The sequence below is a fragment of the Puma concolor genome, chromosome A2, assembly GCF_028749965.1.
Source record: "Puma concolor isolate L17-30 chromosome A2, mPumCon1.1.hap2, whole genome shotgun sequence".
Lineage (NCBI taxonomy): Eukaryota > Metazoa > Chordata > Mammalia > Carnivora > Felidae > Puma > Puma concolor.
The window spans coordinates 5053601-5079404 of NC_141668.1; the positions used below are offsets into that span (position 1 = coordinate 5053601).

Genomic DNA, 25804 nt, shown 5'->3' on the forward strand with positions numbered 1-25804 from the left:
ATTTGACAGGTTGTCAGCCAGGCTCCCCGCCCCCACCGCCTTCCGGGTCCCTCTCCCCAGGCGGCAGCCACGACGGCCGCCCGCGCTCCCCGGCTCAGCCTCCTATTGGCCCTTTCGCAGCCTGGCGCCCCGCCCCCGGTCCAGCTCGTACTCCCATTGGCCTCGAGCCTCCCGGCGCCCCGCCCTTACCTCTGACTCCCCTCCCATTGGCCTCGAGCCTCCCGGCGCCCCGCCCCTGCCTTTGACTCCCCTCCCCCATTGGCCTCGAGCTGCCTGGCGCCCCGCCCCGTCCCGACTCGCCCTCCCATTGGCCTCCGGCCCGGTGCCCACCCTCTCCGCGGCCCCTCCTGCGCAGCTCCGCCCGGCTGGCGGCTCAGCGCTAGGTCTCTGCCGGGTCCTTCGTGGCCGGCGTCCTCCCGAGTTCTGTTCCGGTCCCTCGCCACTTCGCTGCCAGCATTCCCCGTCTCCCCTCCGCGTCGCCCGCCGTCCCGGGAGCCGAGCTCCGCGGCGCGCTCGCTGCCCTCCTGCGCCTGCCCCCAGCGCTCGGCGCCCTGCGCTGCCCGCACGCTCTCCTCCTGCCCCTTTCCTCCTTTTTGCGTCACTCGCTTTTCCTTTCTCCCCGAGTAGGAGGCCGAAAACGCCTTCCCGGGTTTCCTCCCGGGGCCCATCTGTCGGGTCGTCCGCGCGCGTCCCTCTCCCCGCCCCACGCCTCCATTCCGCCCGCCCCCGGACTCGGCCGCGGGGACCCACCTCCCCGCGCTGCTGGGCGGAGGGCTGGCGCAAACGCGGTAAATATCAGCACGAAGATGGTTATTGCTCTGAGTTTGTGAGACGGAAAATGAGCTGGAACCCCCAGATCGACCCAGACCCAGGCTCGAGATTGAGTTCTTATAAAGGGCAGAGTGAGGCTGCAGCGACAAGAGTTGCTTGGCCCGACAGCGTAATTGGTTTTTCCGGGCGGGGAGGGCTACATCGATCGTTCATGCAGTGGTCTTCTGACAGTTTAAATTCTGGGTTTCCTCCAAAATTTGTGCAAGTCTTGTAAATGGCTGCTTTTGATTGTAAGGATAAATTGATAATGCTGAGATTTGGAGCTAATCGCCACGCAAGTCTTTCGGCTTCAAACCCTTGATTATTCAAATGAGGAAACTCCAGTAGCTTTCCCGAGGTTATTAAATTGGGAGATTTCAAACTCAATCTGGGGTCAAACCCCAGAGGTCCATTGGGCGAATCCACCATGGCTCATTAATATATGCAGAAGAATGGCGGCAGACTGGTATTTCCAGCTGCATTGGCACCTTACAAAGCCCCCATCATGCCTTCCGAGGCCTTGCCTCATGGGATCCTGGCCTCCTCTCCAGTGTCAGCTCACCACACTCCAGGCACACTGACCACCTTTTCTGCCAAGCACTTTTTGCCACAGGGCCTTTGCACTTGTTTCCTGACCTGTCTGGATCAGCTTTTCTTGAGATTTCTATGGCTTAGCTCATGTGTCACCTTGGGCAGGCATTTCTGACAGTATCTAAAGTAGGACTCCTCCTGCCTGACCAAGTGCGTTTTATCATATCACCCTGTTAATTCCTTCAGAGCAGGAGCACAGTTTGAACTCATCTTGTTTGTTTACTTGTTACGGTCTGTTTCCCTTCATCTCCCCTCCCCCATTAAGATGTGAGCACACCTTCCGGGCAGAAGGTATTCATCCATAAATCCTTGATGAATAAATGAATGGTATGTTTTCTGTGATCCAATGGGCTAACCGAACCGTCAGTGTCTGATTCTGCCAAAATAGCTATTCTGTTTGTAAATGTTTTGTTAATTTGTGTGCTTTATTTCTGGCTATTGTTTCACAAGAAGACTGAGTTGCCCCAAGGCCACCCTTTTGCCCACCTCTTTTCCAGCGGTTCAAACAAGTCCTCCCTGCCTTGTCCTCACCCTGACCCCAGGTAGGCAGGAACTTGGCAGGCAACGCCTTCTTCCTTCAGGGCAGTCTCAGAGGCTCTTTGCTTGATGGAAGGGTAGGGTGGGGGAAGGGAAAGGTTTCTGGTTCTGTGTTAACCTTCATGCTCAGCTCGGGCCCTGTCATCTTTCTGTCTTAGGCTGGAAAGACGAAAGAAGGAAGCGTCTTCTAGTTTCCCCTTCCTCCCCTTCAAACACTTCTGGGGTCAGCTCAGCAGCTAGAACTCTGATTTTTCTCAAGAATCTTTGCACCGGGGCACATTCTCTACTTGCTGAGGCCAGGAGAACCCTGGGTCAGTTGGTGGAAAGTTGACATCTAATCCTCACCTCCCCAAACAGGCAGTGTGAGCCTGGCAAAGTCTAGTAACTCTGAGTCTCAATGACCTCATCTGTCTTTGGCTATGTTGATTGTTCATTGTTAGGGACCTAGACGTTTCATGGATTTTAGCTGCTAAAAACTATTGGCCCAAACAAGAATCCTGTGGCTTTTCCCCCTTGGGGCCACAGAGAGGCTGCCAGGAGCAATAAAGACAGTGCTTCCTGATTTATATCCGGTAGGAGAGAGTACACCTACATCCCTGATCCAGGCCAGATTCCACCAGTTCACCCCGGTTGGACCTTTTGGGCCTGGGCCCGGGCCCGGCCCTAGACCAGGGACTGTCATCTGGAGCACAGAAAATGTTGATCAGATTAAGCCAATCAGGAGTACATTCTCAGAGCAGGGGTAGTGTCCGCTCCTGATAAGTGTGTGTGGAAGCCAAACCTAAATACTTCCAGGCGGGCAGGAGAGGGAGCTGAGCAGGTATTTCCCAGTGCTCCTGCAGGTCATCAGCACAGGGCATGGCAGACGGGGACAGCTAGTAAACGTCGGCCAGCTCTGTCGTCAGCAAAGAGAACACAGCATGGGAGAATTAGCCCGGCACCGAAGGGCATCCATCTCACACCCACTAACTGTGCAATATCAGACAAATAATGAAAATCCTACCATTTTCAAAGGAGAAGAGGACTCACAGGTCATAGGGTTCGAGTCTTCATTGGACAGACTTGGAAATCGACGCCCACAGAGACCGGTCTGTGTCTCAGTTTCTTCTTCGTGAAGATGATGCTAGTCCCGTCTACAGTCACGGTCATCATGTGGATCAAATGAGGCAATGTTTTTAGAAAAGGTTTGAGAAAGTAACAAAAAATGCTATTCTTCTGCAAGGCATTTTGCTTTAATTATTATGAATGCAGTAATAAAGCCTTACTAAAAAGAGAAAGGTCTCTAGGATAAGCTTCACTGACTCCCGGAAATGAAGAATAACACTTGGGAAGGAGGAAAGTGGGGCGGGGGTGCTTGCACCCGCTTGTTTGGTAGTTGGGAAGGTGTCGGGCTGCAGTTCAGGTGTGGCCTGAGCTGTGCCCATTAGGGAGTGGTGTGGGGAGCGGCTCTTAGGTGGAGGGTGTGGTAGCTGGTTATAAATTAAAGTTCTTCCTTGAGTGACTTTTGAGAAGAGGAGAGTCCCCTCGTTTGGGAGGACAAGTCTAGTGCAAGGAAGAGGCAGTCCGTCTCCGAGTAATCTTGTGTTTATGACCTACCATCCTGTTAGTTCAGATCCTCTGCAAAGTAGATGCCAAAGACAGGATTGTCATGCAAGAGATTTATAGGAGGAAGAAAGGGGAGAGAGTTGGAGTAGGCAGGGAGATCTGGCCCCTGGGCAGGGAGATAGAGGGGGCCGGGTGGGTAGGAAGTTCTCAGCAGTGTAGCTCAGAGATGGTTTTGGCCGGGCTGACCAGAGTGCTGGAGCCCACCTTCCCTTCCCAAGATTGCGGTGCTGGATTCCAAGACCAGTGACTGAGGGGCTCCGCCATTTACCCTCCCTGGAGCAGATGAGTGGGGTATTTTTACAGTCCCATACTAGCCAAGATTGCCTGCTTGAGATTCCTCGCCTGTTGACCAAGCGGAAATCTTGTTTCTGGGTAGTTCTCTTCTTTTCTTTACTTTTTTTTTTTTTTTTTAAGACATTTTTAAGTAATGTCTATACCCAATGGTTCAGTTGGAACTCACAACCCCATGATCAAGGGTCACATGCGCCAGGACTGAGCCAGCCAGGCACCCCTGGGTAACTCTTAATACTGGGTTGGTGTTTAATATAAATGTTCATATTGCAATAGGAAATCCAACTGTACCCCCACTATGACTTGAAACAAATAATTTACTTCCAGGACTCTCCACAGTCTACTATGCAGAATGAGAGAAATGTCTAACTAGCAGCATTTGCAGAAACCCATTGTTGGGGTGAGCCCAAAATACGAGTTTGTGAGGGTTCAGTAGACAAAAGAAGAGGGGAAAGTTCGTGAAAGTAAAAAGCTGAAGAGATCTGTGAAAAGATCTCACTCTTTCACAAAGTGAAAAAAAATGAAAGAAATTTAATTTATGAAAAGGTAATACAGATTTGGGGCACAAAATAGGGAATTATTTTCGTGAACCGGCCAGGTAAAATGAACGCGTCCAAGAGGTAAAGGGAGGAGGCAGTACAGGCACTCCAAGGACCCACAGACAGGCAGTGGGCCTCAAGATGGCGGCCGGCCATTTCCGGTGTTTCCTTCCGTTCTGCGCGGACGGCGCATGCGCGAGACTGGTGGCGGCCTCGCGTGCTGACTTGTGTGGCGGGCGGCTCGGGCCTCGAGGAGGGAGAGGGCCCCGGGCTGCGGAGCCTGAGGCCTGCGGGCGGCCGTGTGAAAGCTTGGCCTGACTCCACGCAAACTCCTGCACAAGCAGCCTCGCCCCGGACACGCGGGCTTCCGTGGCCTGTTCGTGGAACGTGGGAGTTGACCGGGGCCACAGTCACCGGGGGGGCGCGTTTGAGGAAATGGCGAGAGGCGTGTGGAAGAAGCTGCAGGAACACTTTGCCCCAGGCGTCCCCACCCAAGCTCGGTCCGGAGGGTCGCCGGTAAATGAAACTGTCCTGATTTCCTCCTCAAGAAGAGGAAGAGGAGGAGGAAGGGGAAGAATACATGGAATAAAAGGCAAGGAAGATTAATCACTCACTGTAATGAGAACCAAGAGATGTCGATGGAAAAGTAGAAACCACCCACATAGAAATAAAGAAGTGGGTGAGGGGGTACATGAAATTAACCATAGAAAAAACCAGCGCACAGAAAATAAAGGGCAGCAAAGCGGTTATACCAAGTGAGTTTGTCATATAACAGAAAATGAAGTACATTGTAATAAAAAGGAAAAGAATATTTTCTCAGACTGTGTTTATTACATTAGCATTTCCATATTGTAAATTGTTAACGATATTCTCATTCGTAGGGTCTATCACGTCATAGGGCAACATAACAAATGTGTGCAAAAACAAAAGCTTGTGAGGAGAGCGTAAGCACACCAATCTCCATGGATGTTACCTTTATGCTGTGATGCTGGACATCTGAATCAGGACTTTAAATTTCCATAAAGAACTCCTACAACTCAATAGCGCCCGGAAAAATTGGATTAAAAAGTGAGCAGGCCTGAATAGACGTTTTTGCGATAAGTACATACAAAGGTCTGCAATATCACTAATCATCAGGGGAATGCAAAACCATAATGATGGGGGGCCTGGTGGCCCAGTTGGTTAAACTTCCGACTTCAGCTCAGATCATGATCTCACAGTTCGTGAGTTCGAGCCCCACGTCGGGCTCTGCACTGACAGCTCGGAGCCTGGAGCCTGCTTCGGATTCTGTGTCTCCTTCTCTCTCTGCCCCTCCCCTGCTCATGCTCTCTCTGTGTCTCAAAAATAAATAAAAACATTGAAAAAAAAAAAACCACAATGAGATATCACCTCACAGCTGTTAGATTGGCTATGATCAGAGAGACAATAACAAGTGTTGACGAGGATGCGGAGGAAAGGAAAGCTTTGTGCGTTGTTGGTGGGAATGCAAGCTGGTGCAACCACTCCGGAAAACAGAATGAAGATTTCTCAAAAAATTCAAAATGGAACTACCATGTGGTTCAGCAATACCACTTCTGAGCATACACCAGAAGGAAATCAAGTCACCCTCTCAAAAAGCTACCTACACCCCCATGTTCATTGCCGCATTATATACAGTGACTGAGATCTAAAAACAACCTAAGTCCATTGATGGATGAATGGATAAAGAATATGTAATATGTATAGTCTTAAAAAAGTAATAAAAATATATAGAATGGGATATTATTCAGCCATAAAAAAGGAAATTCTACCATTTCCAGCCATTTGATGTACCCTGAGAGCCTTATGCTAAATGAAGTAAGTCAAACAGGAAGACAAATACCGCGTGATCTCACTTATATGTGGATTCCAAAAAACAAAGAACAGGGGCGCCTGGGTGGCTCAGTCAGTTAGGCGTCTCGATTTCAGCTCAAGTCATGATCTTATGGTTCTTGGGATCGAACCTGGCTTCAGGGTCCACGCTGACAACACTGAGCCTGCTTGGGATCCTCTCCCTCCCTCTCTCTCTCTCTCTCTCTGCCCCTCCCTTGCTTGCACACACGCACGTGTGTGCCCTCTGTCTCAAAATAAATAAATAAACCAAAACCAAAACAAACATGAACTCATAGATACAGAGAACAGACTGGTGGTTGCCAGAGGCAGGGGATGGAGGGATGAGTGAAGGGGGTCGAAGGTTACAAATTTCCAGTTAGAAATACATCCTGGGGGTGTAGTGTACAGCATGTCCAGTTAGTAATACTATAAAATACTACCGTGTTTTTGAAAGTTGCTGAGGGGCGCCTGGGTGGCGCAGTCGGTTAAGCGTCCGACTTCAGCCAGGTCACGATCTCGCGGTCCGTGAGTTCGAGCCCCGCGTCGGGCTCTGGGCTGATGGCCCAGAGCCTGGAGCCTGTTTCGGATTCTGTGTCTCCCTCTCTCTCTGCCCCTCCCCCGTTCATGCTCTGTCTCTCTCTGTCCCAAAAATAAATAAACGTTGAAAAAAAAAATTTTTAAAAAAGAAAGTTGCTGAGAGAGTAGATCTTAAAAGTTCTGGTCATAAGAAAAAACTTGTCACTGTGAGGTGATGCGTGTTAACTAAACTTATTGCAGTAAGCATTTCTATCATACATAGATAGCTAGATATAGACTTGTAATTTTGTGTTGTGTACCTAAATGTTATATGTCAACTACATGTTATATGTCAACTACAATGTTATATGTCAACTACATCTGCATTAACAACAACAAAAAACCTTTAAATTTCAGTAATAACTGGGTATATTTTGAAATGTTTCTATTTAGAAAAGGCATGTGCAGATTCTTCTCAAATTAAAATCTGATGTAAAAAAAAAAAAAAAAAAAAACATCACAAGCTCAGACAGTTGAGCGTCCCACTCTTGATCTCAGCTCAGGTCTTAATCTGAGGGTCATGAGTTCAAGCCCCGCATTGGGCTCCACGCTAAGCATGAAGCCTACTTACAACAAACAAACAAACAAACAAATCACAAGCAATTTTGGAAACGATTTTGAAACAATATTGCAATAGATTATTATACCTTCTATAACCAAATCCATTAGTAAAACTGAAATAAGTGTTTAGTCAAAACACATGCAGGAATGAAGTGTGACGCTTGTAATATTTCGCATCTACGCAGAGAAGACTGAGATTGGCGGGACAGATCGCATCTCTTCTGGAGGGGAAAACTTGTCCAGAGCTTAGTTGCCTCCCAAGGGGGTAAGTTCCAGGAAGCAGCCAGACTGGGGGCCTCGGGAATGCTGAGGTTCTGAAGTCTGGGCACAGAAGTCAGAACACGCAGGTGTTAAGATGTTTAAAAAGATTAATGATGATCTGGATATGAAAACGTGTTTCATTGTGAGTTCCGTACAGTATAGAAGGGCTATCTTCCCTAAACTCACTGGGATCTACTTTTCCTTTCTTTTTTTGATGTTTATTTATTTATTTTGAGAGGAAGAGAGAGTGAGCAAGCCAGGGAGGAGCAGAGAGAGTGAGAGAAAGAATCCTAAGCAGGCTCCACACTCAGCACGGAGCCTGACTTGGGGCTCGATTTCACGACCACGAGACCACGACATGAGCCAATATCAAGAGTTGGACACCCAATCGACTGAGCCGCCCAGGCACCCCGGGGTCATTTTTCCTCTCTGATGCCTTCAGTGAGTTCAAAGAAAACTTGTAGAGAGCCATTTTTCTTTTTATTTTTTTTAAATTTTTTTTTCAACATTTATTTATTTTTTGGGACAGAGAGAGACAGAGCATGAACGCGGGAGGGGCAGAGAGAGAGGGAGACACAGAATCGGAAACAGGCTCCAGGCTCTGAGCCATCAGCCCAGAGCCCGACGCGGGGCTCGAACTCACGGACCGCGAGATCGTGACCTGGCTGAAGTCGGACGCTTAACCGACTGCGCCACCCAGGCGCCCCGTAGAGAGCCATTTTTTAAAACAACTAGGGTCATGAATAAAACCGCATCTTGAATTTGCGCTGTCTTAGAGAAAGATTACCGTTGTTTTGCCGATCAGCATCTAGCCTGTCTTAGCTCTGTAATAACCGACGTCACACTCCCTCGGTGATGCGAGCAGGACAGTGTCTGAATTCCTTACGCAGTCTGCATCTGTACAGTTTGAATTTTCAAGCCCTGAACTCTGTGTACAGACCTCATGATCTCTAGAGGTCATGATCTCATGGTTTGTGGGATCAAGCCCCACGCCGGGCTCTGCGCTGAGTGCAGAACCTGCTGGGGTTCTCTCTCTCCCTCTCTCTCAAAATAAATAAATAAACTTTAAAAAAAGAAAAGAACCCCTGGGAGGTGAGCCCCTCAGACATCTTGCCAGTATTTCCCTCATTCCCACCAAGCCTCTTCTTGTCCCTCCCCATTTAGGAAGGGATCTTTAGTGTGTGTGGAGTGGGGGGGAGAAGAGGGTTGATGTTGTGGGAGAAAAGTTAGCTCAGCTACTCTTGGAACCGCAGAGATTCTAAGGTATGTGTCTACTGCAGGTTTCGGCATTTTAGTGCTAGAGGGACACCTTGCCCCAGAGTAGTTACCTTAACGAGGTAACTGCTATTGAGGGGGAGTTTTCTTTCTTTCTTTTTTATTCTTTTATTTTTTTAATGTTTATTTATTTTGGAGAGAGAGAGAGAGAGAGAGAGAGAGAGAGAGACAGACTGCGAGTGGGGGAGGGGCAGAAAGAGAGGGAGACCCAGAATCCGAAGCAGGCTCTGGACTCCGAGCTGTCAGCACAGAGCCCGACACGGGGCTTGAACTCACAGCCTGTGAGATCATGCCATGAGCCAACTGAGCCACCCAGGAGTTTTCAGTACGTCTCGGCAGGAAGTAGCCCAGCAGTTAGCACTTAATGTCACTCACAGCCCTCCTGTTCCCGGGGAAGCATCACCAACAGTAGGTCCCGGTTCCAGAAGGGCTCCAGCAGAGATGGGAGTGGCCTGGGGTGGGAATATTTACATCAGCCCAGCTGACAGCATCCCAGCAAATCTCCTCAAAACTAGTTTTGCTTATTTACGAATGAAACTGTTGGGTCCCTGAGCCTTCATATCCTCTTTTCTTCCCATTCAGATGTCCCCAGTTTGGGGGTTCTTTTTCTTTTTTATCTTAGCTTTCTCTCTCTCTCTCTCTCTCTCTCTCTCTCTCTCTCTCGGCCTCTGCACTAAAGGGACCTGAAACGTGTAGGCCTAGAAAGTAGAGCTCCTGTCATAAGGAGGTCTCTTCAGACGGGACTCTTGGGGAAAGGTTCACACAGACAAAGGATGGAAACAAACTATTGACGATGCTTTCTTGTTTTCATCTTCTTTTCACAGTTTGGAATCAATGACTCCCCCCACCCCCCTTTGGGACTCCAATATTTCCGTGGGTCCCAATCTTGGGTCTAGTGCCCAAACGGATGGAACCCGTCCCATGGCTCAGCCCCAGCCTCTATCCCCTGAGCCAGACACTTCTCTCTCTCATTCCCCGGGACTCCGAAGTTCTCATTTGCTTCCCTATGTTCTCTGGATCTTGTTTCTTTGCTCTCCGTTGGCCAGATCATCTCAGAGCCCCATTAAATAGCGTCGCTAAGCTGGAAGGGATTGGGGACAGAACAGTGAAGTCCACCAGCAGCAAGGTCCATAAAGCATGTGCTGTAGGAAGTGTTGTTTCTGAAACCCAGCTGCTCCTGGAATTTCGGAGAAGCACATCTTGGAAGAGAAACACGTAGCCCACTCTGTGGGCCTTTGGAGAACTTAAGACCTTCCATCCTGTAACCTTGGAAGCAGGATCTGGACCCGGTAAAACTGAGGTCAAGTGCTGGTGAACTTCTCCACAGTCAGCAGGAGAAAAGAAACAACTACTGTCTGAGTCATATATTTTAACACTTCAACAGAACGCTTGATGATATTAAGAGGTTACGCTAAGCTTAGTCAAACTAGGGCTAATTGGGATTATTGCCTAAATCGGTGCTCCCCAAACTTTAATATGTACCCCATCACTTGGGGATCATGTTAAGGTGCAGATTCTGTCATAGTAGGTCTGGGGGGTAGGGCTGAGGTCCCACATCCGTGAATTGGTGACACGCTTCTGAGTGGTGATGCCATCGCTGGTTCAGGGGTCACGCTTTGAGTAGCAAGAGCCTAGAAGGCAGGCTGGAGGGAAGGAGATGTCCTCAACGGAAGCTACGAGAAGCTCTGTCCCCAAGCACTTTGGGCTTGTAGTGAACTCCTCATGCTGGCCCTCTTCCTGAGCCCAGTCTGCTATCTGCCCACACCGGTCACCTTCACTGTCACACGACATTCGCCTCCCTTCCGGGGCTGCTAATGCTTTTTCGAGTACGAGAAGGGGAGAGCTACTTTGGCTCCCTCAAGGAGATTGATCTGAGGGTCACTTGGCAGTTCACAGCATTGAAGAGCCTCCTAGCCAGTCTTGGGATAGATGGGAATAGATAGATGTGATTCGGAGGCCTCAGCTCACAAGCTCCAGGACCCTCTTTCACATCCCATAAGATGCCCGAATTCTCTTTTCCTCAACTTCCAAGTCTGGAGCAGGCGTTTTTGCCTTCAAAGTTCTCAGTGTATGCTAGTTGAATTTGTCTGCCATACCTTTCTTTGTCCCTTGTAAGGGTATCCTTGATTTTTTTTTTTTTTTTAACTGGGGCACCTGGGTGGCTCAGTCGGTTAAGCATCCAGCTTTGGCTCAGGTCATGGTCTTGAGGTTCATGCGTTCATGCCCCACATCAGGCTCTCTGCTGTCAACCTGGAGCCTGATTCAGATCCTCTGTCTCCCTCTCTCTCTGCCCCTCCCCTGCTCGCATGCTCTATCTCAAAAATAAACATTAAAAAAAAATAAACTTTTTATTTATTTGGAAAGAGAGAGAGAGTGCACGTGGGTGAGGGGCAGAGAGGGAGGGAGAGAGTCCCAAGCGGGCTCTGTCTGCACCATCAGCATGGAGCCTGATGCAGGGCTCGAACTCACAAACCATGAGATCATGACCCAAGCCTAAGTCAGAACGCTTAACTGACTGAGCCACCCAGACGCCCATCCTTGATAGTTTTAAGTTGCATTTACATATATATAATTGTGTGTGTGTGTGTGTGTGTCCAGGGGCAAAGGAGCCGGTAATGTTGTAATATGATTTCTCCCCAAATTATCAAAAAATCCATTGTATACCAAACTTGGGACTTTTAAAATACATGGTCTTACATTGTTTGGACTACACAAGTCTTGGATATATAACTGAAATGTTCTCTATGAGCAGGAGCCATTTTTAAAATTTATTTTAATAAAATAAGACTTTTTGTCTAATTTTAAGAACACACTGTAGGAGCACCTGAAGGGGCTCAGTCGGTTAAGCGTCCGATTTCAGCTCAGGTCATGGTCTCACAGTCCGTGGATTCGAGCCCCGCGTCGGGCTCTGGGCTGACAGCTCGGAGCCTGGAGCCTGCTTCGAATTCTGTGTCTCCCTCTCCCCCTTCCCCCTCCCCCTCCCATGCTTGCTCTCTCTCTCTCTCAAAAATAAACATTGAAGAAAAACACATTGTAAATTTTCAAAAGGTCTTTTCAGATATACTTTCTTTGTAATCATAGGGGTTCTATCTCTGAAAACATCACAGTAGAGGGATGTATGATTGAGGCAACAAAACAGCAAACAAGAGAATGGAACTTCCTCTTCTATTTACTGCGTAACTCTGGCCAATGACTTTTTTCTGAAGTTCAGTTGTGTCTCCTGCAGCTGAGAGATAATCAAGCTCCTTTCTTATGAGTTTGTTTTGATGATTAAATAAAATGTATACAAAGTGTGTTCGAACTGCTTTAAAAAATTTGCTATTTCTATCATCGTCCCTGTTACGGGATTTGAGGCTGTGAGAACAACATGGAACTTGACAAGGGCCGGGGAGAAATATGAAAGCACTTAGTTACATTCACTAAAATATAGCGACGGAGACAAAACAAGGGAAGACACATCGAGGATGTTTTGTGTATCTTAAATGAGAGATAACGAGGATAGTTCTGTCCATGCCCATGTTCCATTTCGTGCGCTCACAGCTTTTCAGGATTTCACTTCTTCTAAGTCTTTTTTTTTTTTTTTTAATTTTTTTTTTTAATTTTTTTTCAACGTTTATTTATTTGTGGGACAGAGAGAAACAGAGCATGAACGGGGGAGGGGCAGAGAGAGAGGGAGACACAGAATCAGAAACAGGCTCCAGGCTCTGAGCCATCAGCCCAGAGCCCGACGCAGGGCTTGAACTCACGGACCGCGAGATCGTGACCTGGCTGAAGTCGGACGCTCAACCGACTGCGCCACCCAGGCGCCCCTCACTTCTTCTAAGTCTTAAGGAAAGTTTGCACATTTGTTTTGCTTCGTTGAGGCTAATATGCCCAGTAGAAGACATTTGTTTCTTGAGTTCTTGAGTCTGGATCTTTTTCCAGATGTTTCAAGCTCCGCCCCCCCCCCCCCCCCATGATGGTAAGAGATTGCAGCTTCCCATGACCTACCCTTTGTCCCTAGGTTCTGCTTTTCTCCCAGACGCAGAATAACTTGGATGGTTGAAGTCGAAAAGGCTTTGGGTGACGTGTGCTGCTCTGCTCGCAGCTCTGCTCAAACTCCCTCTTCAGCGCCCAGGGGTATCCCACCCTAGTCCTAGCCCTCCTGGGAACATGCTGCCGGCAGGTGTTCCCCAGGTCTCCCCTCCTCACAGCCTCAGTGCAGTTCTGAGGGACGTGTTCCTTTGTTATCTGTGCCAAGAATTTATTTTACTTTATTTCTGCCTGCCGGTTCATTTTCCCTCCCCCTCCTCCTCCTCCTCCCCTTGGCCTTAACAGAACACCCCCTTCTCTTCCCAAATAATCACAACGGGAATGCGCAGCCGCTCGAACTGCGGTCTAGATGGCTAACGTGACATCTAGACAGAAATTGACATATATGAGGATATTGTGGGGGGATAACTCCAACAGTTGGGAAGAGATTCCTGCACTTTTTTTTTTTTTTTTTTTGCATCCCCAAAGCCAAGGTACTCCATTGAAAAAAATTTTTAATACAAGTAAATCCTGCTCTTATTGGAGGAAAGGAACAGAATATGATGGAGAGAAACAGGAAATGAAAAAAGCCAAGAGTCTGAAAGGACATAAATCAATGAAAAGGACTTTTATCTTATGGTCCTTTCTGTTGTTTTTGTCTGAAGAAACGGACTCTAACAGTACAAAACACGGAGGGAATAAAACACGGCAAACACCCATTTCGGGGGTGACTGTGCCTTCCTTGGCAATCCCCATTTTATTGAGGATGTTACTACTCAGTCGTTCCAAGGAGCTGATCTTTTACAGGAAACAGGCATCCCTTGGCCTTCTTGGGGACAGGATTCGAGTCCCGTTGATACGTGGCGCTTTGCCTGGCCACTACAATTTCGTCTACGCTCACGAGCTGCAGTGTCACATCAGCTACGGCCCGGAGTCCTCGGGCTTTGGCTGTCAGGGTGTCCCACACCTCTTCCTGGGCCACGTTTATTATCCCTTCGACCCCCACTCCTACTAGGAAGTTGCCAGCCTGGTGAGCTCTGTTCATCTCTGCCATCACTTGGGAGACGGCTAAGCCTGCGTTCTCTGCCAAGGTTTCAGGAAGAGACCGAAGGGCCTGTGCAAATGCCAGGGAGGCAGGACCGTTAGGCCCTTCCAGTTTGCTTCCTTTTTCTGAGAGCGTTTTCGCCAGAGCCATCTCCGTGGCCCCTGCTCCCGGAAGCAGCCTGGGATCTTGGCACAGCTGGAAGCAGGCATCGATGCCACGTAGGCGGCCTGCTCCGTGCCCTGCAGCCCCTGGGCTGTGGCCCCTTGAGGACCAAGGGAACGGCAGGGGTGCCCGGACATTCCCACCTCCGGCACTTCCCTGGCTTCGGGGGAGGAAGCAGGTGACACATCAAAGGTGTGCCCAGCACCTCACTCAAGTAAACCATATCCCTCCGGGACCTGGCTCGAATCACCATGATGTTGTGCTTGTCAGCCTGCGTCAGGGCATTCTCATCGATGTCCCCCCATGCCACCGCCACGTTAATGCACGCGCTGGCCAGCTGGGCCACCTGCTTTTCTATCAACCGCTCACTTCCTTTCCTGAACGTGGCCAGGTCAGCGGGGCCGGAGAGCCGGGCCGTGGCCGGTGCATTTGGACTGGTGGGACCAAAGCCGCAAACGAAGAGAGCCACTCTGGCGCCGCCGGGCACCGCGGTCACCTGCCCGCAGGGCTCGGCGCACAAGGCCAGCCCCGGGAGCAGGCACGAGTCCTCCAGCCTCCCCCCTCGCAGGGTGCACACGCCCACGCGCTCGCGTCGGAAGCCGCCGTCCAGCTCCTTGGTGGCCCAGCACGCGTGGGCCACCAGCTTGGTCAAGCAGTCGGCCCGGGACACGGCGTGGGTGTTCACCACCGAGTAGAGGGCCCCAAACGGATCCTCCAGAGGCCCCAGGGAGCGGATGGCCAGGGAGGGCAGCAGGGCCAGGGTCTCCGCGGTGGCCGCGGCGTAGGCCTCGCGCAGCTGGGAGCGGGGCAGGCCGGCGCGCAGCAGGTGCTCGGCCTGCAGGAGCAGCGCTTCCGCCAGCAGGACCACGAAGGCCGCGCCGTCGCCGCTGCTCTCCGCCTGCGTGTGGGCCGCCTCGCGCAGGAGCCGCGCCGCGGGGTGCTCCAGCTCCAGCGCGCGCAGGATGGCCGCGGCGTAGCCCGTCAGCACGGTGGTTCCTCTGGCGGTGACCAGGAGCTTCTGCCGGCCGTGGGGGCCGTAGCAAGGCCGGATGACCCTGGCCAGGGTCTGCGCCGCCGGCAAGCTGCAGAGCAGGTGCCTCCCCTGCGCCCGCGGGCTCCCGGCGCGCCGCCTCGGCCCCGGCCGCTCCGGCAGCCGGGCCCCCGCTGCGGTCCTGCTGGCCATCGGCCGCCGAGCCGGGCCGCTGGGACGCTCCAGGCGCGGCGGCGGGGGCGTCCGGGAAGCCGATCTCGGACACCTCTCGAGGGGGTGGGGGTGGGGGGTGGGGGAGGAAGGAGCCGGAGGCCCGTCCTCCGGTGCGCGGGGAAGCAGGCGCGCCACGGTCAGGTGCCGCGACGGTCGGCGCAGAGCTCAGCCCTCAACCACTCCCCCAGCTTGATCTGCGAGGCGGCTCCCCACGTCTGACGCGTGGCAGCCGAAGCGGGTGTTACCCTGATGGAGTCACAGAGTGGCACGGGGCACCCGGGGCAGAGAATGAGGTCACAGAAGGATGCCTCGAGTTTGGGAGGCCCCGGGGGTTAGGCGGGAGTCAGACCAGGTCACCCACCCGGCAGAGGAGGGACTCCCGGATGCGCCAGGGCCCAGGGCTTCGTTGGAACTTTGGAGGCGGCGGAGGGGAGAGCTGGTCAAAATCCCCACCCACTTCCAATTCCAGACGGAGCTGGAGCTCCTGTGAGGTTTGTTGCAGGCTTCGAGAGGGAAACAGTGTTTCGCTTCGCTTCGCTTCCTTGTGCGGGACCGTGTAACACTAGCTCGGTTTTACTGTCCGCCTCTGCCTCTGCGGCCACCTTATCCCTCTGTGCCGTCCGGCAGGTTCCTAACGGTGTCTACGGTCTGTCTTTCAGGTGGCAGGTGTGTGATGTCCTCCTTCCCATGATAATGATGTCACCGAGCTGGCAAAGGCGGGTCAACACAAGGGAGGCAAAGACGCTGACAACCTACAGGCAAACTGGGGAAATGTTTGCAGCGAGTGAACGTGACCAGCCTCCCAGAGGCGAGGAAGGTAGAATATTGCAGGGGGCGAATGTAAGGTGCCCCACCCCACCCCGACCCTCAGCCCTTAGAATTGCAGTTCCTCCTCTCTTTCCCTTGCCCCCTCACTCCCTCCTTTCCTCAAATGGAGCCTGCTGGGGTAATGCTTGCACCCTTTTCGGTTTAGTAAATATTTATCGAGGGGCACCTGGGTGGCTCAGTCGGTTGAGCGTCCGACTCTTGATATTGGCTCAGGTCAGGATCCCAGGGTTGTGAGATCCCCACATCCGGCTGTGTGCTGAGCAGGGAGTCTGCTTGGAATTCTCTCTCTCTCTCTCTCTCTCTCTCTGCCCACCCCGCTTTCTGTCTCTGTCTCTCTCTCAAAATAAATAATCATTAAAAAATAAATGTTTAGTGAGCACCCAGTGTGTTCCATGGAATGTGAACTCTAAGGGACAGGATCATGGACACCCAGGGAGGGGAAGAGATTTGCACCAAAGGAACACAACTTCCATAGGCATTAGGCGGAGCAGCAGCTGGAAGTGATGACGATGAAGATTATTAAGATTAGGGGAAAGAGAATCATTCCATTCACTTTCACTGGGAAAACCCCTTTTAAGTTTATTTAATAGCAACTCCCCCCAAGGGGAGGAAAAATAGAACTCTGAACCTGATTATACCAGTCAGGAGTCATGATTGTATGGTAGGCACTGTTTTAATATGTTTCCACAGACAAGATGATAGCAAGAAAGAAAAGGAAAAAAAAATATCAGCGAAAGTGAAATGTAATTAAGGCTAAGATAGAGATAATTTTGGAGAAAAAAACCTTTTTCTTTGAAAAACAACTTGCTTGGTTTTGTAAAAATAATAGCTATTCATTATAAAAGTTAAAAAGAGGGGCGCCTGGGTGGCGCAGTCGGTTAAGCGTCCGACTTCAACCAGGTCACGATCTCACGGTCCGTGAGTTCGAGCCCCGTGTGGGGCTCTGGGCTGATGGCTCAGAGCCTGGAGCCTGTTTCCGATTCTGTGTCTCCCTCTCTCTCTGCCCCTCGCCCTTTCATGCTCTGTCTCTCTCTGTCCCAAAAATAAATAAACGTTGAAAAAAAAAATAAATAAAAGTTAAAAAGAAAAAATACAAAGAAAGTGTCAATTCCAGCCCAGAGATTGCTTTTATTTTATTATTTTATGTTATTTTATTTTAGTTTAGTTTAGTTTATTGAGAGAGCGTGAGCTGAGGAGAGGGGCAGAGGGAGAGAGAGAATCTTAAGTAGGCTCCACGCAGAGCTCGACTCGGAGCTCGATCCCACCACCCTGGGATCATGACCTAAGCCAAGATCAAGAGTTGGATGCTCGATCGTCTGAGCCACCCAGGCACCCCCATTGTTTGCATTTTGATGAACATTATTACTTTGCACATATATTTATATATAGATTGTTGTGGATTTATACAGTTTTCCGTAAATGGATTGTATGGCACATATTATATATGTTATTCTGTGATCATTTCTCCCTCAACATTATCTTCACTGGTAGAAATGTTTCTAAGCAGATATGTTTTCTGAAGACTGTGGACAACTATTTTGACCTCTTTTGATTTTGGAGGCTCTTTTAGAAACAGGTGTGAACCTCCATGCCCAGGCTTCAGAAAGCCAAGAACACTGAGAAGAATGACACTAACAAATGTTGGACAGAGGGGCAAAGAGGGGCAAAGATGACCGCCTGTTTCTTTATAGAAATGTAAAATGTAACCATCAGCATAAACTGTAGCAAGGTAGGCATATTTACATTGTTTATAAAGATACAGTTTCTTTTTGAAAAGTAAACCCTCCTGGTGTGTGTGGGGGTGGGGAATAAACACGCTTGTAAAGGATCATCTTAGCTCTTTTTCTGACACTTAACATATATTTTCCCATTTATTTCACTTATTCCACAACTGTTTATTGAGCTGCTGCGAAATCATAGAGATAAAAGATGTATAAGGCAGACAATTGTAGCCATCCGCACCTGGCGAAGGGTGGGTTACAAAACAGCCAGGGTGGGATACATTCCAGAGATCCTTGTGGGGGGGTGGGGTGGAGTGGGGAGGGTGGGGAGAGGGGGGGTGGTGGGGGGAGGGGGGGAAGCACAGGTGTTGTAGAAACATCCATGGGGACACACAGTCATTGTCAGGGGGAGGGTGGTCGTCAGGGATGGAAGTGAAGTCTAAAGAAGCAGGAATTGGCCACATGACAGAGGAAGGGGCTTGGGACAATCTAATGACGTCTGACAAAGGTGGCTCTGAAGGCTGGAGCACCCAGTAAGGAGGAAGGGGGAGGAGTGGGGGGGGAGGGGATGGCTGGAGGGTGGCAGGCTTAGGGGGCCACACCGAGAAATTTAGACTTCATCCTGAAGGGTGATGGGTGGGACTCTTGAGTTCCATTTCCACTAGAAAGTGAGGATCTCATCATTGTCTTCGATCTTGATTTATTTTACTTCTCAAAAATGTGTATTTATTTTGAGGGGGGGAGGGGCAGAGAGAGAGAGGGAGAGAGAGAGAATCCCAAGCAGGCCCCTAGCTGTCAGTGCAAGAGTTCGACGCCTAACCGACTGAGACTCCCAGGTGCCACCATAGTCTTTGGCCTTTAAAACAGGCCCCAAATGGTACATGTTGGGCTGACATTTTTTGGCCTATGTTTACACTGATCAAACTAACCAAGGAACTACTAAGTCATAATTTTACTGTTTACTTTGTAGGCACTGTTATTGTTAAATTCACTTTGATTTTATTTATCCTACAAATAGATTGATTCGATGTAAAATAAACGTGAATGTTTTGTGCCAAGAAAAGTTTGCATGCAGTTAACCTATTATGTAAACTTTTTTCTTTTTTCTTAATGTTTATTTTTGAGAGAGAGAGAGAGAGAGAGAGAGGAGAGACAGAGATAGGACGAACAGGGGAGAGGCAGACAAAGGGAGACAGAGGATCCAAAGTGGACTCCACGCTAACAGCCGACAGCCTGAGGCCGGACTCCAACTCATGAACTCAGAGATCATGACCTGGGCCAAAGTTGGATGCTTATCGGACTGAGCCACCCAGGTGCCCCTATATAAACTTTTCTAACCATATATACATGAATCTGCTAAACGGGGAGACACCAATATAGGCTGCTTGGTAGTTCAGTTGGGTTAAATATCGTCCCCCCAACACTCATATCCTTCCCCAAACCTCAGAATGTGACCTTATCTGGAATAAGATTGTTGCAGATGCGGTCAATTAACGGGAGGTCATACTGTTGTAGGCTGGACTCTTACTCCAACACGACTGGTATCCTTACAAGAAGAGACACATACACAGAGAACACTATGTGAGGGCACAGAGATGCAGAAAAGATGGCCATTGTAGTCATGTACCTACAGCCAAGGTCCCCAAGGATCATGGACAACCACTGGAAGCTGAGAGGCAGGGAACGATCAAATTCTTCCCTAAAGCCTACCGCAAGGAGCCAGCCCCGCCAACACCTTGACTTTGGTCTTCGAGCTACCAGGGCTGTGAGAAAATAAATTTCTGTCATTTTCAGCATTTGTTGTGGCAACGTTAGGAAATTAATGCAAACTACTCGTGTAGTCTTGTATTATCAGTAAAGGAGAGGAACCTAAGAGTGTGTGTGTGTGTGTGGGCGGGGGGGGGGGGGTGCGTGTGTAGGGGCTGGGGTAGGGTCTCTAGGAGTTTATAACACTTGCTGGCAGAATGCTTTTGTATCCTAAATAGACATAGCTGTCTGCTGCCTCCTCCACCTCTGCCCACCCCCCAAATCCCCAGATGCATTTCTATTAAAAATATGGTCTCGTACACAATGGATGTAAATATTTAATCTTCCTGTTTGTATGTTTTCCCATGTTTATTTTTCAGTTGCCTGCCTGCCCTTTTTGTGTTTATCTTGTTAAGTACTGACAGGCTTAAAATATAGACCCCTAGAGGGCAAGATTGATATCTATATGGAGTGTGCTGCAGAACATACACTCATGCCTCATACTCTTCTGCACAAATTATTTTTGACGGTGAGTGTTCTGTTTAATTACTTCTCGGTTTCTTCCTTAATTTTTCTGTCTACTAGGTACATGGTAGGCATTACTGAAATAACTCGTGTAAGGCAATTAGAATTTTCAAAGCTAAAAACACACTATGGACTAACTATGTCCTAATTTTCAGGAATTGAAATTCTTAATTTATTTTTAATTTTTAAAGTAATCTCTACACCCAACATGGGGCTCCACTCACAACCCCTAGATTAAGAGTTGCATGCTTGACCCACTGAGCCAGCCATGTGCCCCTGAAGTTCTTTTAAAAACCTTTTTTTTTTTTTTTACTGAAAAAGGACACAAAATGCCAGCCTATGACTGCACCTTTTTAAAGTATAAGTTTAACAGCAAACATATGAAGACAAAGATTGTAAGATCTAGAATTGAAGTTTTCAGTGTTCCTTCTACAACTATAAAAGTTTGGTTCCTGGGGCGCCTGGGTGGCGCAGTCGGTTAAGCGTCCGACTTCAGCCAGGTCACGATCTCGCGGTCCGTGAGTTCGAGCCCTGCATCAGGCTCTGGGCTGATGGCTCAGAGCCTGGAGCCTGTTTCCGATTCTGTGTCTCCCTCTCTCTCTGCTCCTCCCCCGTTCATGCTCTGTCTCTCTCTGTCCCAAAAATAAATAAACGTTGAAAAAAAAAATTAAAAAAAAAAAAAAAGTTTGGTTCCTAAAAAACCCTGAGGAATTTAAGACTTTACAGGAAAACAAAAGGAGAGAGTCCATTAATTAGTAGTGAGCCTACGGGAGAGTCTTATAAATATTTTACACTCACCAAAACAAGCAAAAACAGACAAACTCTAAATAAAGACCATATCAATGACATTTATAGGACTCCAATTAGTAAGAATGGCTACTGTACTGTGAATTTTTATTTACCATCACTTGTTTGCTAGACCCTTTGAGGCTCTTATCTTGCTCTGTTTCCTGAGATGTTGCTTTTTCTTTGGTGTAGATAGCAATCCTCACCCCCCCAAACCACATGCTAAATATTTAATACACATTTCTCATTATACTGCATGTGCTCTAAAAGATTCAACTATCATAGAAAAATGTAATATAGAAAGTGAAAGTCCCTCGTAATCTACCCCTTCAGAGATGATCGCTGCTAACACTTTGGTGCACATTGACCATGTTTTTAGAAATGGCTACATGTGTACTTATTAAAAGTAGATTTTGTTTGTTTGTTTGCTTTGGTGCTTTCAGACACCCTGTGCCTTTCTGACTTTATAATTTTGAGTAACTTCAGCTATGTGACTCCTGGGTTTTTTTGCCACTGCGGTCTCAGAGCTCCAAAATTTGGATCGGAGACATGGAAACACCTTTGGAAAAACTTTATGTGAAACAGGTATTTTTTTGTATCCTTCCTGTGCATCCTGAGTTATATTTTATTTGGTCTGCCCATGATAACTTCGGGCCAACAGCCTGCTGTCCTTTTAAAACAGATTCCAAGTGCTTGCCTCACAATGGCTGAAGGAATGGAGATTTAAGGCTGGGCTTAGTATCCTTCATCTTTTCTTTCTAGAAGCATCACTGCACAGACCTCTGTTTCTTCCGTTTTCATTCATTCTACTCCCTTTTCTGTTCTCAGTCCCCTGTTTCCTTTTAAAACTTCTCTCCAGCAGGAGTGACTTGTCCTCTGCACACTGACACTTAAATTATCCTGACATATAATTTTGTGCGTATGAGACAGTTGGAAGTGACGGCTCTAATTTCCGTAATGAACACAGGTAAACATGTGGATCGATAATCCAATTTTCAAAAGTGTACTTTCCTTAAAGTGTAATGTGCAGGGGGAAAAAAAATGCCAGAGAAAGAATGAGCACTGAAAAAACTTTAAATGTTCCACTTCATAAATTCATCATTAGGCATATACGTGTTGTGTTTCTATTCATAATAGTCAGACGCTTTTAATTTATAGTCTGCATTTACCCACTCAGCTTCTCCCCAGTCTCAGAATTCCCGTGGCTGTAAATTTAGTAAACTTGAACAAACCGGCAAGGATTAAACCCTGCAGGCATTCAAATGACTGTCTTATTATAGTCCTCATTTCAGCCATTTCGAAACAAAACAAAACACCTGCCTGTAGTCAGAATAGCCTTTGGAAATCGAACCGCGTATACTTTGCCCAAACAGGAAGCACAGTTCAAAGTTTGTGCTCTGGCTATTGGGAGAAATGGAAGCGAACGAGAGCTGGGAAGCCAGAACACGCAGCGTTGGGCTTCCACCGTGTCGGGAGGACGGAGGGGAACCCTGACGGGAAAGTGCCCAGTGTGTCCGGCCTAGAGGCGACGCTCCCGAAGTGATCGCTCGTCCCGAGCCGTCTGCCAAGGCTTCACGGGTCCTGAATTGTCCCCCAGTTCACGTGTGCTGATCGGCGGTGAATGGAAAGGAGAGCACAGAGGAGTTGCCGCCCCATCGGAAGGAGAAGTCCCGAAGCCCGCATCTGCCACTCTGCTTCCCGAGAAAGCGCTCGTCTGCCGTTGCTGATTCTGGCCCCGTTTCCCCTTGACCCTGTAAACGCATCGGGAGCTGGCCCAGAAACCCTCCGATTTGCGCGCATCGCAACACGCTGCACGTTACAATCAAGTTGTGGGGTTTTTACTGGTGGGTTGTGGTGCCTTTTTGCGCGTCTTGTGCCTCAAAATGTCAGCGTTCTTTTTGTCTGACAGCTCGGTAAGCCCTTTCTGGCCCATTTCTTACATGGCGTTATAATAACGAAACTCTCCCTGGAATTGGATCACAGCGAAGTCGCACTGCCTCCCCGGCCCGCGGGAGCCGGGGCAGCGCCGGCGGGCTCCGTCCCTCCGGCCGCGGGGCGGGTGGGCGGCGGGGCGGCGCGCCGGGGGGCCGTGCGGGCTTAGCGGCCGCCGGCTCGCGGCCGGGCTCGGGCGCAGTCGGAGCGCCGCCTCGGGCCGCGCATTCCCTGGACCCCGATCCCGGATCGCCGCCTCCGCAGCTTGGCGCTCTCCCCGAGCCGGAGCCGGAGCCGGAGCCGGAGTCGCGGCGCAGCCCCGGCCGCCGCGTCAGAGGAGGCGGGGCGGGAGAAGGGGGAGGGTGGGGGGGGGTGGGGGGAGAAGACGGAGAGGAGGGAGGAGGGAGGAGAGCCCGGCAGGGGGAGGGGGGGAGACGGGGGAGGGGCGGTGAGGTCAGCGGCGGCGGCGCGTCCGCGGGCAGCGCATGCGCGGAGCGAGCCCTGTGAGTGGCAGCGGCGGCGCGCGGGGGGCGGCGGGGCCGAGGAGTGGGGGAGGGGGAGGGGGCGGGGGCGTCGCGGCGGCCGTGTGTGGGCGAGACGGCGGCGAGTTTGAGAGGTCTGTGGTGCGGGGCGCCCGGGGGAGACCCGGCGCGGCCCTCGCGCGACGGCCACGGTCGTGTGTGTGTGTCTGTGTGTGGTACACGCACACCCGCAAAACTTCCTCCTCCCCGGCCCGGGAGGGCGGGCGCTGAGGGGCCGGCGCTCGCGCAGCCCGGAACCCACAACAACAACTGGAGCAGCTGTCAAAACTTCGCCGCCGCCACCGCCACCGCCGCCGCCGCCGCCGCCGCCCGGCCTGACGCGGCCCGCGCGGGGGAGGGGCGGCCGGCGGGGCCGCGACCCCCCGCCCGCCGCTGCCCGCGGGCCCGCCGCTCCCCGCGCCGCGGCCCCTTTCTCCTCCCGCCGCGGGCGCTGGGGGAGGGGCGCGGGCGCAGCCCCGGCCGGCGCCCCCCGCGCCCCCTCAGTCGCCCCGCCCCGGCCGGCGCCCGCCCCGCACCCGCCCGCCCGCACCGCCCGGCCCCCGCCCGCGCCCCGCCCGCCGCCGCCGCCGCCGCCGCCCGCACCTCCCGGCCGGCCGGCCCCTCCCTCCCTCCCGCCCGCGCCCCGCCCGCCGCCCGCCGCCCCCCGCCCCCCGCCCGGCCCCTGCGCGCCGAGGTGCGCGCGCCCGCGCGTATGTGTGTGAGTGCGTGTCCTGCTCGCTCCATGTTGCCGCCTCTCCCGGTACCTGCTGCTGCTCCCGGGGCTGCGGGAAATGCGAGAGGCTGAGCCGGGGAGGAGGAACCCGAGCAGCAGCGGCGGCGGCGGCCGCGGCGGCGGCGGCGGGAGGAGCCCCCCAGGAGGAGGACCGGGATCCATGTGTCTTTCCTGGTGACTAGGATGTCGTCGGAGGAGGACAAGAGCGCGGAGCAGCCGCAGCCGCCGCCACCACCCCCCGAGGAGCCCGGAGCCCCGGCCCCGAGCCCCGCAGCCGCAGACAAAAGACCTCGGGGCCGGCCTCGCAAAGATGGCGCTTCCCCTTTCCAGAGAGCCAGAAAGAAGTAAGTTGAGTGTGAGGGAGCCAGGCCGGGAGCCAGCCGCGGCGCCGGGCCGGAGCTGTCACCGGCGCGCCCGGCCCCCCTGCCCCCGCGCGCCCCCGGCCGCCCCCGCGGGGTGGGGGTGGGGCCCGCCGGCCGCGCGGCTCCCGGCCCCCGGGGCGCCCGCCCGCCCCGCGCCCCGCGCCCCCTCGGCGGCCTCCGGGCCGGGCCTCCCGCGGGCGCCCCGCACCGCACTCCGCCCAGCGGGGCCCCGACGGCTCGCGCCGCCGCCGCCGCCGCCGCACTTTACTTTGGAGTTTGGCCCTCGCGCCGGCTGTTCGCGGGGCTGCTGTTTCTGGAGAAATTTCTCGTAGATTCTTCCCGGCCTAGCCGGGTCGTCGGACAGACGCACGGCGAGGCGCACGCAGGTCGTCCGCGCACCGGCGCCTTGTCAACTACAAAGCGGTCCCGCCGCGGGACACTCGCGGAGCTGTCAAAACGCCGCGGCCAGGTGGTCTCGCCGCCCGCCCGGGGTGTGTGTGTGGGGGGGGAAGGTGGGGGGACGGGGACGCGGTGGGGGGTGGGGGGTGGGGGGGTGGGGAGGAGCCGCCGGCCTTTGTGAGCCGGCCGCCCCCGGAACTTTTCTGGCTCCCGGTGCCGGGTTTGGAGCCCGAGGGGTCTGTTCGGAAGTCGGGGGACTTCTTCCTCTCCCCTCCCCCACCCCGACCCGCACGGCCGCGGCAGGCAGGCGCGGCGGCCGCAAGTTTGGAAACCGAGCCGGGCCGGGCGCTCGGGGCCGAGACCGGGGAGCCCGCTGACTCGGCGGGAGCCCGCCCCGCGCGGGGGCCCCACTTCCCCCCGAGCCCCTGCGGGGTTGGGCACGGCTGTCGCCAGTCGCGGAGCACGTTGGCAGCGCTAGACTCGTCCTTTCACAGAATGGCCATTCGGCAACTTTCGCCTGGAAACCGGGAAACCCGTGGCAGCGAGTCGCGCGGCTGCGGTGGCTCCCGAGGGTGCAGGACCGGCGGCGGCCGTCCGAAGTTGGGGAGTGGCGTGGAGTGCTTACTCATGTCGTTGGAGGACCGTGTCGGGGAGCTGTTGGTAGGGGAAGGGCGCGCTGGGGCGCGGGGACAGCCGGGGGTTTCTGTTGTTGTTGTTGATGTTGTTGTTGTTGTTGGGGCGCGTTCGCCTGGTCGGAGCAGGGGCACGTTGGGTGATAGGCGGTGAAGACGGCGGTGTGCACCGGGGCGGAGCGGGGCCGGCGTGTGGCAGAGCCCCGGAGCCCAGGCTGCCCCTTCTTCCTCCGTGCTGTGCTGTCCTTGGACTGTGAGGATGGTTCAGGCCCTTTAGCGTGCCTCCATGTTTTATTTCCA

The 25804-nt window shown here is 52.1% G+C and overlaps 3 protein-coding genes across 8 annotated transcripts in view; 2 read left to right on the forward strand and 1 right to left on the reverse strand.

Annotated features, from left to right (window-relative positions):
• Positions 1-22766, forward strand: part of XRCC2 (X-ray repair cross complementing 2) — a 181382-nt gene extending 158616 nt beyond the window's left edge. The window contains exons 4-9 of the transcript XR_015243787.1: positions 15979-16136; positions 17708-17876; positions 19384-19633; positions 19995-20143; positions 21369-21510; positions 22299-22766. The gene's annotated coding sequence lies outside the window, so the exon portion shown is untranslated. The remainder of the gene's footprint in view (positions 1-15978; positions 16137-17707; positions 17877-19383; positions 19634-19994; positions 20144-21368; positions 21511-22298) is intronic.
• CCT8L2 (chaperonin containing TCP1 subunit 8 like 2) lies at positions 13522-15984 on the reverse strand. Its single transcript, XM_025929415.2, is given in 3 exon segments — positions 13522-14171; positions 14174-14209; positions 14212-15984. Coding segments are annotated over 3 exon segments (1614 nt in total). The 5' UTR covers positions 15299-15984; the 3' UTR covers positions 13522-13680.
• Positions 22767-23450: 684 nt separating the features above from the next.
• Positions 23451-25804, forward strand: part of KMT2C (lysine methyltransferase 2C) — a 288984-nt gene continuing 286630 nt past the window's right edge. For 3 of the 6 annotated variants that reach the window (XM_086685714.1, XM_086685732.1, XM_086685739.1), the window contains exon 1: positions 24049-24455. In XM_086685714.1, the coding sequence (XP_086541840.1) occupies positions 24295-24455 (161 nt within the window). In that variant the 5' untranslated portion in view covers positions 24049-24294. Of the gene's footprint in view, positions 23474-24048; positions 24456-25366; positions 25533-25804 lie in introns of those variants that run through there. The other 3 variants (XM_086685705.1, XM_086685722.1, XM_086685695.1) reach the window with 2 other exon arrangements.